The sequence below is a fragment of the Elgaria multicarinata genome, chromosome 1, assembly GCF_023053635.1.
Source record: "Elgaria multicarinata webbii isolate HBS135686 ecotype San Diego chromosome 1, rElgMul1.1.pri, whole genome shotgun sequence".
NCBI classification, from domain to species: Eukaryota; Metazoa; Chordata; class Lepidosauria; order Squamata; family Anguidae; genus Elgaria; species Elgaria multicarinata.
The window spans coordinates 157,114,151-157,129,065 of record NC_086171.1 but is presented as its reverse complement, the minus strand read 5'-3'; the positions used below and the strand labels follow the sequence as shown (position 1 = coordinate 157,129,065).

At 42.2% G+C, this 14,915-nt stretch overlaps 1 protein-coding gene across 3 annotated transcripts in view; it reads right to left on the bottom strand.

Annotated features, from left to right (window-relative positions):
* Nucleotides 1–9,416: 9,416 nt before the first annotated feature.
* The window catches only part of KIF2C (kinesin family member 2C), a 28,091-nt gene continuing 22,592 nt past the window's right edge, over nt 9,417–14,915 (bottom strand). For 2 of the 3 annotated variants that reach the window (XM_063140360.1, XM_063140377.1), the window contains 6 exons: nt 13,615–13,725; nt 13,070–13,137; nt 12,267–12,375; nt 12,076–12,186; nt 11,706–11,829; nt 9,417–9,844 (listed from right to left, as the gene is read on the bottom strand). In XM_063140360.1, the coding sequence (XP_062996430.1) occupies nt 9,765–9,844; nt 11,706–11,829; nt 12,076–12,186; nt 12,267–12,375; nt 13,070–13,137; nt 13,615–13,725 (603 nt within the window). In that variant the 3' untranslated portion in view covers nt 9,417–9,764. The remainder of the gene's footprint in view (nt 9,845–11,705; nt 11,830–12,075; nt 12,187–12,266; nt 12,376–13,069; nt 13,138–13,614; nt 13,726–14,915) is intronic. The other variant, XM_063140367.1, reaches the window with a different exon arrangement.

The window sequence follows — 14,915 nt, the reverse complement described above, 5'->3', positions numbered from 1 at the left end:
CTGACAGCTTCCTAATACTATAATTTGTAACAAGACACTGCATTTATTTTAACTGGTTAACAAACCAATTAAAAGCTTCACAGTTCAGTTCAGTAGCAGGCAAGGCCATCCTGTGGTCCTACTGCACTGGGAGACACTATACTAGGACTAATGGCCAGACCTGGGAGTCTCAGGTAGCTGCCAGAACCCTCAGCTAAAGGTGATGTTTGCTAGGATGCTTCACCAATGATACCACCTAGGGTGGCAGGGTGGCCTTTACTGAGAACAGTCCTCTATTTTGGAGAGCTGGCAGAGGGCAGTCCTCTATTGAAGGTGTTCTCTATTTGAAGAGATGTCCAGTCCAAGTCTGGTTTAAAGTCAAAGGACCATAAGGAGGGAGAGCAGCAGGGGCCTTGAAGATGCCCATCAGCGGTTGGCACCCGAACAGCAAACCGAGCAAACACACCGATGGGTTGGGTCACAGTCTTCTCCACTATGCTGGGATGTACCTATTTCTATTTAAATTATAGTCATTATTTCTCAATTTCCACTTACACATATACATTTCTATACATAAAGGTTATGCAAATTGTTGCCCTTTTCTTTCGTGATCTATTTCCTGAGTGGGGGAGCAGCTGCTGAGACCATTGCTTACTTAGGAGCCCTGGCTGTCACAGATGTGGCCACCATCTCACATTTCCCCAAAACGCAGTGCCGTGGAAGTTCCATTGACTGATGGCACTGTGGGTAAACGAATGACTGCTGTCACAAAACCATGAAGCCCTCCACGGGCAGGCATGCCCTCATCTCTTGCTCCCTCTCACAAAGCAAGAGATCAGGTAGACAGGTTCTCCAGAGATGCCGCCAGCCCGGTCTCTTGCTTTAGTAGAAGGCTCAGAGTGAGGGATTGAGTGGGTGGGTTCTCTGGAGAGACGTTCTATGTGCCTGCCCACACTCTCATTCTGAGAGTCCCCAGAACAAGACACTGGCTGAGTGAGAAGCCTCTCCAGAGAGCTGCATCAGCCACACAAAGCAGCTGACATGCCTTGCCAGATAGACCACCCACCCAATCTCTCACTCTGGGAGAATCCCCTGGATGACAGATTGGGTGGGTCAGAGAGGTACCCAGGCCTGAACACTGCCGTTTGAGTGGTCCCTCCAGAACATGTGGCATTATGACGTGGCCCTGGAGACTGCCACTATAGAGGCCATCCATACAGGCATTCTCCAAGGTCACCTCACAATGCTGTGCTTTGAGGAGTGACCCCCTCAAAGCATAGCACTTGGGCCTGGGCACCTCTCCAGAAACTCCTCATCCGATCTCTTATCTTGTTGTGCCGTTGTGTTTAGCTACATCCTATGTTTAATCACCAGCAGAGGCAACAATAACTGTAGAAACTCTGGGGCAGTTTGCACGAAACAAGAGTGGTTAATGAGCCATGGTGACTAGTTAACCACCCTGTGCATGCTAGTTGTGTGCCAATCTGGTTTACATAATTACCCTTGCAGGGCACTAATCTTGAGTCCTCCAAACCTGACGATAGTGGCTTGTTGGGGTGATTAACAAACCACCCCGAAAAGCCATGTTTGCCTGGGTTCAGACAACACAAGAAGTTGTGAGGTAATCAGCATCCTTGTGCTCCCAGGCACTGCAATTTACCCTGGGTATTTAAGTCCTGCTGGGCTGCAGTGATAGTGTGTGGTGCCTCAGCCAGGGGCAGCAGCAAGCTGATATCACTGGCCATAAACTTTTCCACAGAGAGGAAAAGGAGAGTTGGGGAAAAGGCATCAGTATCAAGACTGTTAATAAGCCAAGTCCCAGACAACGATGTGTTAAATCTATTCGGAAATAGGGTCCTGGGCACAAGACTGTAAGAAGTTATGGAGATACAGGGAGCAATCTACCCATTTCTCAAATAAGAAGTAATCTTTTCCCCACGTTCCAGGATTCTGACCAACAAAGGCACTGTGGTGATTTACATGCAGCAAGGCGAGCAGTGACATCTTACTTGATTACTCTCCACTGCATGTATTGAGCAATGAAGGCGAAGGAAACAGGATTTCTCTGGTTTTCTCCATGATTAAAGGTAGCATGTATTTCACTCTAATTTGTCATGTTTCCCCATCACATTTATTTTCCTTAATGGTGGGTGGGACTTGTTTCTGGCATGAGAATGAATTGGTGAGCACAAGACATATATTTCAACCTTATTAAAATTGTTGTAAAAATTAAATATTTCCAAATACATTAGACAACTTGTGTCTAGATTTTTATGGGTTTGCATTCACTTATGGCTTCACCTCCCCCAATGTACCACAACATCCTGAACTTATACAAAGGGGAGTAATGTTGTTTCATGATGTATTTCCCTGAGTAAAGCATTGCATGGAATGGCTGTTGTCAGAGAAAAACACTTTGCCTGTTCTATCATTAGTGCCAATGAAACCAAACGTACCGGCTACTAAATGTGTATCTGGGTTCTTCACATGTATCCAGGTCATAATTCAACCCATATTTGTTGTGTCACACTGACAATCTGCTTTTGGAAACTGCAATGGCAAGAAAAACATAGCTTGTGCTAGGGTGACCATATGGAAGGGAGGACAGGGCTCCTGTATTTTTAACAGTTGTATAGAAAAGGGATTTTCAGCAGGTGTCTTTTATATGCATGCAGCACCTGGTGAAATTCCCTCTTCATCACAACAGTTAAAGCTGCAGGAGCCCTGCCCCCTTTTGTAGCTAGTGTGAAAAGGGAATTTCAGCAGGTGCTGCATGCATACAAATGACATCTGCAGAAATTTACGTTTCTATACAACTGTTAAAAGATATGGGAACCCTGCCCTCCTTTCCATATGGTCACCCTAGCTTGACCTATAATCTGTATGTGATGTTGGCCCTCAATACAGTAACTTGTGGGTGGGGATAGGGATGTCCTTTACTATGGAATCCTGCCCTTTTGGGGCTCAACAAACTCCTGGCAAGCATTTGACTTGGCTTTTACTTGTGGGCCAAGCCATGGGGCTTCATCCATTTTTTTCAAATCTATACCAACAGAAATGTGTGCAAACTGCAGGGCACAATTTATATGATTTATGCAAATTTTGACCATAATTTGAATAATTCATGCAAATTTCACCTGCAAATTGCATAATTTACTCAAGCAGTGGCTGCAATTTGCACAACTTACAGCTGAATTTTGTGTAAGTCACACAAATTGTCTCTGCAATTTACACACATTTCTATTTACATAATCTTGGGGGGGAACTGCAAGTTGGCCCAACTCAATATAGATCAAGTCAGATTAGCTCATGGGGAAACAAGCCAAAGTCTGGGGGACCGAGCTGATGAAAGCTTGGTGAGCTCCACCCCTCAGACAAATTCCTCCGTCATCCCTAGGTGAGGAGGAGTTTTGTTCTGGCAGACAGAGCCATCAGACAGACAGGCCAAACAATCAATGGGCCAAGGTTTAACCATTTAAAGCCTTCCCCATTGTTTTCCCTGCAGATTCCTCAGCAATCACACCATTTATGATACAGATGTCAATGGTGTGAGTTTTATCTCCTAAAAGGCAGATAACTCTCAGCATTACCACTTTCAAAGAAACCACCTAATGTCCATCCAATATGTCATTCCATACTGATCATGTTCAATACAGACTGAGCTCAGTCCATATTGACCATGAATGGGGTTTTTTTTGCTTAGGCCGAAAAAGATTGTACCTATACCAGGGGTGCAGAACCTCAGGCCCAGGGGCTAAATCAGGCCCTCCAGAAGTTCCCAGAAGTCCACACGCCTTTCCCAAAGCACTGATTATTCTGTGGCTTCCTAGATTTTCTGCAGTGCTTTTCCCATTCCAAAAGGCTTCTCCTAAGATTTAGTTACCTGCAGTAAGAGCTTTAAGCTAAAACATGCTGATAATTTTGGCCACAACCTGCTTGCCTTCAGTCATGCCCCTCCTTTTGCCTTCCACTGGAATACACCACCATAGACCTTCTTTGAAAATGGATTAGGCCCTTGGGCTGAAAGAGGTTCAAAATCCCTGACCTAGACTGTCAACCAGAAAGATGACCTTCTTTCTAGAACATATCCAGCCCGTGGCAATTTCCAAGAGTAGTGCATTAGCCAATTAAGGAAAGCAGAGGCAGGTAGACAGACCAGAACTTCAACAATGAATTTAGAACAATGTCATCAACATTTTTATTTAGCATTTCCTTTGGGAACTGAAAACTGAGCAGGAGGTGATTTAGGAAACAGATTATTCTGCCTTCTCCAGATCTTGCTGCCTTAATATTGGCACCTTGCATTAAGCTTGCTGCACTGCTTTCCACTATCTTTTATTCAGTGCGTAACATTTTCAGGCCAAATCTGTCCCTAAATGAAATCCACTCCTTTCCTTGCTATTATGCTGGCATGGTTGCTCTTATATCAGAAAGGAATGGGAGTCTGCTTTTTCTATCAGATGACTTGAGTTGAAAGGAGTATTCCCGAGTCTTACCACTCATTTTATCAATTCCTTCTTTGGGAAATCCTATTAGTCCTATGTCACCAAACACCCAAAGTACAGATAAGTTTGGTGACATGGGACTAATAATAATACAGCCTTCTAAAGACTGCCTTGTTACACACATCTATAATTGATTACTCATGAGGACTGGCATCATGATCCTCTCTTTGTGTAGATGCAAGGTGACTCTTTTCCAGTACTGCATGGAGAAGAGAGTGGGAGGTACAGAGTTTGGACATTCCTAAGTCTAAGTAGGCAAACTAGATGTGAATGGGTGTCCTGCTGACTTTACTTAAAACCAGTTGGAGGAGGAGGAGGAGGAGGAGGAGGAGGGAGCATTTGGTTTGGCTGCAAGAAGAGGGGTTAATTCTTTCCCCTATTGTTTTCCCAATTTAGAAAGCCCTTCAACCCTCATAATCTGTTATTAGCCACAAAGGAGGGAAAAGACAGACACAATATTAGTATGTGTTTCAGCCACCGAATGAGTAAAAGAAACTTGGGGGAGATTTAAATTGTGGAAATGACACTGGAGGAAGGGTGAAAAAACCTCCTTGTAGCACCACGACCCCAATTTAAATTGTCTCTCTGCACATGGCAGGTTCTGAACAACAATTTTAGGAGATCTGATCCCTTGTGCTATATCATTAATAGAAGTATAGCTTCCAAATCACGGGAGGTACTGGTTCCTCTCTATTCGGCCCTGGTTAGGCCTCATCTAGAGTATTGCGTCCAGTTCTGGGCTCCACAATTCAAGAAGGACGCAGACAAGCTGGAGCGTGTTCAGAAGAGGGCAACCAGGATGATCAGAGGTCTAGAAACAAAGCCCTATGAAGAGAGACTGAAAGAACTGGGCATGTTTAGCCTGGAGAAGAGAAGATTGAGGGGAGACATGATAGCAGTCTTCAAATACTTAAAAGGTTGTCACACAGAGGAGGGCCAGGATCTCTTCTCGATCCTCCCAGAGTGCAGGACACGGAATAACAGGCTCAAGTTAAAGGAAGCCAGATTCCGGCTGGACATCAGGAAAAACTTCCTGACTGTTAGAGCAGTGCGACAATGGAATCAGCTACCTAGGGAGGTTGTGGGCTCTCCCACACTAGAGGCCTTCAAGAGGCAGCTGGACAACCATCTGTCAGGGATGCTTTAGGTGGATTCCTGCATTGAGCAGGGGGTTGGACTCGATGGCCTTGTAGGCCCCTTCCAACTCTGCTATTCTATGATTCTATGATTCTATGATCTCATGCCAACTGTGTTCCATTCAAGGACCTTTATTCCTGCTTCAGTGTCTTGCACAGGCAAAACCCTCCCTAGAAGGTTCCAGGTTGGTCACCGGTACATCTAGGGGTGAGCATATTATCCCAACATTAAAATCACTCCACTGGCAGCCAATTAGTTTCCGGGCAAAGTACTAAGTGTTGGTCATTACCTTTAAAGCCCTAAATGGTTTGGGTCCAGGTTACCTGCGGGATCGCCTTCTCCCATATAGTCCGCCCCGCACACTCAGGTCCTCTGGGGTGAACTTACTTCAGTCAGCTAAAACTAGGCTAACATCAGTTTCCCAGAGGACCTTTTCTTCTGTCGCCCCCAGATTGTGGAATGGCCTGCCGGAGGAGATTCGTAAAATTAACTCTCTCTGTGATTTTAAGGCAGCTTTAAAGACTAGCCTTTTCCGGCAGGCCTATCCAGATCAATTTAAAATCAAGAATTTTAAGATGTATTGATTCCTGTTCTAATGTTGTTCCCTGCCTCGATCCAAAGGGAGAGGTGGGTAAGAAATAAATATATTATTATTATATTATTATTAAGGTTGACCACATCCAGTGGCGGTACCAGAAAACAAAAATTCAGGGAGGGCACAGAAGGGGCAAAGCATATTTCTAGGTGGGTAGGCTGTGTCCCACATGTTAAGATCTCTGAAAGAAAATTAACAGTGTATCTCATATTAAAACTGCCATTGTAACCATATATTTTGAAAGTTTAAAAATGTATAGCATATATTAGCCAAACTCAAATTAGTGTAACGTAAACAGCTTTCAAACAAAAGGTAGAGTCACTACATAAGCATTTCCTTGATGTACAGATTAAAAAAGACAGAACACTTTCTTTAGAAAACAGTTACTTTTGAACCAGTGTAGGCATAACCAGGAAGGTAGACTCTTAGTGTAAGGAAAGTAAGAGCAAAGTGAGACACCTGGGCCCTGTACACCTAGGAAACCTAATGCATGTGACGTAGTAGTCTAAAGATCCAAAAGATGAAGCTCCTGATGAAGCTGGGTGTTTTTTTATTGCAATCCATTGCCTTTGTAATATGGAAGAAATAAAAGATATTGAATATGATGGGGTTAATTTATGAGTAAACATCCATAGGCTTGCATTGTGAGTAAATTCTCCCCACCCCCCATTCCTGTCCTAATTCTCTGAGGAGAAAAAAGAAAGACCTGGAGAAGGCACAGATTAATTATTTCCTCCACACTCTCAATTTTTCCTGGCCTATTGTCCTGAGAAAAAAAGGAAGAGATCCACAGAATAAACAGATTAATTCTTCCAAAGGCTCTGGCTGCTGGTGCCGGAGTATATTTGGAGAACTGCCAAGAGTAAGTTTTGCCATCAGGGGTTTTAAGTGTGATGCAGTTATGAGTGCCCCCACCCCAAACTACATTACAACATTAAACCTGTACTTACTACTTCACTCCAAATTTAAATTTGTAGGTTCAACTGACCAAACACTCAGATTAATGAACGCATGTCCTCCTCCTACTTTCTCTTGTAAATTAAGCACGACGGAACACATACTTGACTAAGAATAAATAGACCCAAAATTTATGGACTCTTGTTTTCCACAGAAATATTTATAAGGGGAAACATTTATATGATCTGAAGATAATCAAAAGCATGAATTGTCATTCTTTAGCAGCACTACTGGGAAAGCAACACTAGCTTCTCTAGCCATGAAGATTGCGCTTTGCACATAAAACTGACACACAAATATTTAGTCGCTGCCTATGAAGACTTTTTTTTAAAAAAAAAATAACATCGCTGTTTAAAAGCAATTAGGGATTTGATCCTTAGCTTAAATCCATTTATTTCTGGTGAGCCTAGTTCTGCATCAGGTTGGGCTGCCCATTTCTAGAAATGTGTGCTTTTGCACAATGGGTGGCATCTACCATGTAATCAGTTCCACCTACTTTATAGAGCTCGAGGTGTCAAGAGCTGAACTTTATCCCAGCTGCTCCCCAGCTCTGTTCTGAAGCATGCTAGATAAGTATAGCATCACCTTTGCCGCCGCATGTACCAGACTGGTGTTACTTTTGTCTGCCAGTTTTGCCCATTTTAAAAACGAATTTACAGCATTATTATTGCATGCAAGTTTTCATAGATTCCTGAGACTTAATTATGCACAATGTGGCAAATGTGATAGTGGCTTCAGAACCTAGATGGGGATTGAGGAGCAGCTGGAATAAAGTTCTGACTTCACCAGCTCTGTAAAAAATGGATTACTTGGCATACACACCACCCATTGACAAAAGCTCACTTTTCTGGCAACGGGCAGCCCAGTCCTATTGGCTGTGGAGTAGTCCAGTCATCAGTGAGTTGTAAACTGTCCTGTTAGAATGAAATGGCCCAAACTATCCACACTTTGCTGCTCCTATTGATTACCTGTGTAAAAATAGGGCAGAAAAACAGAGATGAACACCCACTTCAGAGACAAACCTATCTGAATTTTTCAAAATCACAACTATCAGATGTATTGGAATAGGAGGGCAGTAAATACATGCCAGGTATCATAGAATCATAGAATAGCAGAGTTGGAAGGGGCCTACAAGGCCATCAATACCAGCATTTTCCTAGTTTCTCCAGAGACCAGAAATTGGATTCACAATTTTCAACCCTTTTTCAGCCCTCAGTCATCTTTTTTTTCTGCCCTTCTCCCATGGTTTCAATAGCAGGGAAAGTAACTACACCAGCGCCAAAGTTGGCATAGTTTCTGTCTCTTGCTGGGGGCATGATGCAGAAATGCCAAGGCTTTGAATCCAGCCAATACAAGTCCTATTCCTTATCCACCCCCCTTTCAGTCCTTACTGTTGTTGGAGCAACAATGGCCATGGAGCTTTATACAGCTGCAACAGAGTGTTTTGCCCTCCAGCAGTGGACCTCCTTCTTTGTCTGCAGATCTCTTTTCCCAAGGGCAGCAACATCCAACCTCAATTCAGCCAAGCTCTCCAGGAGCTTAGATTGCTCCCTTAGTGTCAATGTCCACTGCCGGCTTGGGATAATGGAAGTTGTAGTCCAACAGATCTGGAGGGCATCAGGCTGGGGAAGACTGTTCTATAACATATATGCAGAATATTTGTCTCTCTACCATGTGTGTTAGCTGGTAAGCTACATCCAGTAACACTATATACACTCTTTCCAGCTCACCATGTTATCTTCCATCCCAACATGCGCAGATTGTTCACAAACAACTCCAGGAAGAAAGCTACTATTGAGAATGTGAGGAGTTGCTCTAGCAGGAAACTGTGGAGCTGAGACTGGCCCAGCCTTTTGAAACCCTATATATGCTTCACATTAGCTCTGTAGCAGTGAGGCTGGAGAGCAAAAGACAGGCAAAAGCAAAGGTCAAATTAAGATAAGTTCTTGGATAACTGCAATGGGGGAGGGAGTGTTTCAAGGCTTCCTCAATCCACATCTAGGCTGAAGAGAAAGTAAGCCTGTTACACTCGCTACACAGGTGCTGCTAAAACAGCCTCCCTGTGGGGTGGAATCTCCATCTGATCAATGTTACAGTGGAGATCTTTTTAAAGGGAGTACGCTGCTCAATCCACTGACAGTCTCTATAATTCCACATAGAAACCTGCAGAAACAGTTTCAGTGCCCTTGCAAGCCAGAACTTAATGAATTCAGAAATATTTATTATTCAAACAGCTTCACCTACTGTTTTTTCTCAGTTTTAAGAACAGCAAATACAACAGCAAATCCAGTTTAAGATTCACTAGATTGCACTCAGTTGTAACATTGAAACATATATAGCCAAACATTTTATGTACACTAGAAAAAGATTTTATGTACACATGCTTACCAAGTGTCATTAAAGCATCCTCCATGTATAGCTTTCAATATTACAAAAATATCATGGGCAACAATCTCAGAAATGCCACATTCTGGCAGAGGTAGGGACCAGATAGGCTGAATCGTCTGTTTGCATTTAAAATGCAGTAACACCAAACCAAAGAAGTGACAGACAAACAGAGAGGGGAAAAGATTCATTTAAGAAGTGGATGACTATTGAAGTTGTCTCTTATTCAGATGCTGGCTGGCTTGCTCTTCCATCTGGAAGGCAATGGATAGTTCTTCCAGCGTGTCTGCAGGGAGGGGGAAAAGACAGAAGAGAGTAAAGTCAGCATGAGGTTCATACAGCATAACTAAGGGGAGCCCAGTTCAGAAAGAAGCAGGAACCCGGCCTACCCAAGACATACTCAGTGCAGCATATACCTAAACATCCTACTTCTCTCTATGCAACACCAAATATATATACGGAGAGAGAGAGAGAAACTGTGTGTACAAACCCACCACTACTTGTAACATCTCTACTTTTACACAATCCCATGAATGAATTTCAACTTTTCCATTTGTATACACTCACAGGATCACTTTAATAAATATATTGTATTTTATATTATGGTTTTATACTGTTGTTTTATACTTGAATTGTCTTAGATTTGTAAACCGCCCAGAGCTTCGGCTATTGGGCAATATAGAAATGCAATCAATCAATCAATCAATCAATGAAAGTAATTGGAGAAAGACTCTAGGCCTGTTCCCTATCCCACTTTTACCATAAGCAAAGTGGTCCCATATGAAATAGTTCTTTTGAAAGTGTCAACATACTGCTAAGTTGGGAGCACAGATAACATTAAATGAACTAGGACAAGATGAAGGTGAGACAACGTTCCTCCTCTCACCTACCATAAAAACTGTGTAGGAAGCCTAACGGCTTGCATCCCTTGGGAGCAGTCTATGGCAGCTGAAGGATGCTATCCTAGCATAGTAGGGTTCTGTAGGCATGCCAGCCTGGGCTTTATACCATGTTTCTCACCTGCCCAAGGGTCTCTACTTCCCTTGCTTGGCTTCGTCCATTTTCTTCTGCTGCCCCTTACGCCCGGAACGCTCTTCCAGAACATCTGAGATCCACAAGTTCAATCGCAGCTTTTAAAGCTCAGCTAAAAACTTTTCTTTTTCCTAAAGCTTTTAAAACCTGATATTGTTTGGACTCTATACTGTTAGTTTTACCCTACCCTGTGCCTGTTTGCATTCTCTTCCCCTCCTTATTGCTTTACTATGATTTTATTAGAATGTAAGCCTATGCGGCAGGGTCTTGCTATTTACTGTTTTACTCTGTACAGCACCATGTACATTGATGGTGCTATATAAATAAATAATAATAATAATAATTTAGTTCCTAGCACTACAAGTATAAGGGTCTTGCTATTTACTGTTTTACTCTGTACAGCACCATGTACATTGATGGTGCTATATAAATTAATAATAATAATAACAACAACAACAACAACAACTTGCTGGCCCACTGCTTTCATTAATACCTACTGAGGTATTAGGTACACCCAAGTCATCTTTCGAAAGGGGGGCAAACTCAATGGGTGTTAGTAGCCTCAGTAATATCCTACCCACAGGACAAACGAAATATGACTCAAACTCAAAGTGCTTGTCTTTAAATTACTTTGCCCTGCATTCTCACTCCCCTACACCCCTTTCACTCCCCTCAGTTTGGCCCATCGATCACATCTCCTTTATCACCTCCCTCCACTCTTAAATTCTGCCTGCTTAATAGTCTTTTCCTTTCTATACAAACCCTTGCAGTCTACTTCATGTCATTCCACATGGCCTATATTGAACACACAAAGTAATTTCTGGACCATCCTAGCTTCATCTTACCTTCTCTGGCCCTATTATGCTTCCCTTACCATTACTCACTGTAAAACCACAGATCTCTCCCCACCCTTTACTATCTTGTGTATCGAATGTAAGATATAACGGTTCTGTATCACTTCTATATAGTGCTAACCGCATCATTGGCCAAGTGTTAGTAACATAGCAGAATATTCTGGTACAGTAAAATTGGAAGGCCAACTCCCAGGAGCCTGTAGCACTTTCACTTCCGTACCATCTTCTGTGCTGAGTTAGTGAAATGCAGACCCTGTGTACCTTTCAGATTGAGGAAGCGTTTGGATCCTTCATTTATGAAGCTCTGGGCTTGGTACACAAATGCCTCCAGGTCACATTCAGGTTGTTCCGCAATGTCCAGTAGATAGTTACAGTCATTCATTTTCTGGATGCAGAAGTGAGGAGAGTTAGGGCATTGAGTCGAGTTTGTGATGTAAAGTGGGTTTCACACACTTTTACTGGAAAGATTTGCTAACATTTGCACCAAGTCCTTGTCAAGCACTACTCAATCTATAATAACAATTCCAGAGTCATAAGCAATTATTTTCTTATTTATAGCACAATTCCACTTCCACAGCAACATACACAGAGCCCAATAAGCAGGCTTGGCGTGTCACCCATCAATTCATACCTCCCTGATTTCTTTAAGCTCTTCTATTGCCTTCTCTTCAAGTTCACTAATCCGAGTGAGAGCCTCACGGAAACTTGACAGATGAGGAGACATCTCATCTTCAGAAAGCTGCTGTTCACAAGGGAAAGTATTAGCACCTCACCAAGTTCTATTTCCCCAAAGCTATTGATCCTAGCTATACACATGCATACCTCATGAAGTTGGCCTGATTCTTCCTCACTGATTTCCAGCTCTTCGTTTTCAGTTTCCATACAGTTCTGTCTTTCTTCAGCTGTTCCATTGTGAGGGAGTTCCTTTACTCTGAAAACAGAACAGAGGGCTTTCACATAAAAGTCTGCTTTAGTGAAGCAAGCACTCAATGGCCTGGTACACACCTCCGATGAGAGGCACTTGGCTAACACCTGCTTCAGCCTGCATAGTTTACTTGGTTATATACGAACACACAGGCTGCACCCATTTCCCCCGGCCAACCAATACTGACCATTAATTTAATACAACAGCTATCTGATGCAGAGAAAAAATGGGTCAGGCTTTCCTTCCCTCGCTCAAAAGGCAGTCTTTATCAAAATGTCTCTCCTACTTTCAACTAATTTTGACTAGAAACATTCCCAATGTCCACCAAATCTGGGGTTACATACACTGGCTGTGGTAGCTTCTAAAGAAAGGAAAAAACATTGACTAGAAACAGTATCAGTAAACAGTATCTGCTCCCCAAAGTTAGGTGGACACTAGGAAAATTTCTAGTCAAAAATAATATGAGGAAGAGCAGGCATTCTATAAAAGACTGCCTTTTGAGCAAGGGAAGGAAAATGCAACCCATTTTTATATCAAAAGCATTAGTTACTCAGGCCTGAGGCCATTTGGAAATGGCAATCATAAAAAAAACTGCTTTTCCATCCACTTTCCAAAAAAATATTAGGAATACGTTTCCCTTGTATAACAATAATTTATCCCTATGTTATGGATGAGATTTATAAGCCCAGAAATCACTCACCTATCAGCATATCGCAGAGTATTTAGGGTGTATTCACAAGAATTCATGCCTGGAGAAATCATTGCAATCTGAAAGCAAACATTTTTTTAGCAGTGTGAATTCCCCATCTCTCAGCTTCTGAACAACTGTAGTCATTTTCACCTACCCTACCTGCATTGCTATCAATTTGGCCTCAATGAACATATGAGACATCTTAAGTTTCTTGTATCTCCTCCTTAAAATATTTAGTTGGGATTTAGGCTCCATTGAAATCCATGGGCATTTTCCCATACTAACATAAATATAAAGAGCTGCAACAGCAGCAGTTGTAACGTATGTATGTTTATCTGTTTCCTGGTACTTTTCTCTGGATTCAGATATGCAGGTTGGTGAAGTAGTGGAACAGGGCATTAGACTGGCAAATTTATTCAGGCTTCCTGCACCAGACAAAAAGTGACAATAATCTTCATTCAGATTTACCAGCATAAACTAGGATTTACGTGATCTAACCTTGTTCTGCTCTGGTAACAAGTGATAACTTTAGCAAGGCCTGATATTTAGCTTACCATACAGGTTCTGGAATTAGCTCCAATGAAAGAATCCCTCAGCACCTGGGTAAGTTTGCTCTCCCGAAAAGGTGTATGTTGTTTATTCTGGCCTAGAGCACGGATACATTCCTAGAAGTGGGGAGTGGAGAAAAAACAGTCATGTTTGCACAGACTTTAGCTATAACCAAAACTCTGAACCTAAACACTTAGCTTAGTTTCAAAGGAAAGCAGTAGGATTAATCACAAAGTTAAGGTTCCAATGTAAGATCACAGATCCTGTGCCCTTCAGACGTTTTAGACTTCACTTCCATCAGCCTCAGCCGGCATGGCCAATACTAGGAATGCTGGGAGTCATAGTCCAAAACATCTGGAGTTGGGTAATGCTTAGCTAAAGCATCAGGCTGTGTTAAGTACTGCACAGATTCACTGTCCTATAAAGCTTCTAATGCTCCGTATTTTGTGAGTATTGTCTTTTGTGAGTATAGCCATAGGAAAGCATTAGGCAGAAAACTTGCAAAACTCATCACAGAAGGCTACTCAAGCAAAGCACTGTTACAGAGCCCTTCTTAGTTAGTATACAGAACGGACCAAGAAACAACACTTCTGTTTGGTTAGACTGGTCTCTTGCTCCCCTTTAAGAGCAAAATTAAAAGGAAGCCATTCTTAAGACAGGCGTGCCTGCTAGTGAGATCACCATTACTGGCATGACAATTGGATGAAACCATTAACATCTGCTTAGACGTAAAACAGGTTATTTAAATTTACTAAGATGCCAACAGGATTTTTACTGCAAATTCTAATTTATTCACATTTTTAGGATCTAGCATGAGGAGCTTGTCTTTTGTGAGCGATTTTAAATACAGCTTGCTTGTGAAAATAAATATTTAATCAAATCAAATTTTTATTGAATCAGAATTGGAAAGAGCATGAAATCATCTTAGCCTCTCCTGCTCAGGGAGTTAACATACATCTCACTGGGTGGGGGGGAGGAGAGAGAAGAGAGTAAGTCCTTGTCCCACCCAGCTTTAGTTTAATAAAGTTGACCTTCACAACTTCATAATTACAGGACCATTTGAAAAGAAGGCCTAATGCTTCAACAAGATTTAATAAATAAAAGCACACATACCCGAATTCATTATTTTTTTAACTTAGAATTATGTCAATATATTAGAATGCTCAGGTTCTTCATATTTGAGGGGAAATTCAACATAATCGCAATTTTAACTTAGTAGATTCAACTGCAGACTTTCCCTCACTGACAATCAACAGTTTTCCCTAATATCAAAGGTTAGGTTCTTGGAATACTGAGCAATCTACAT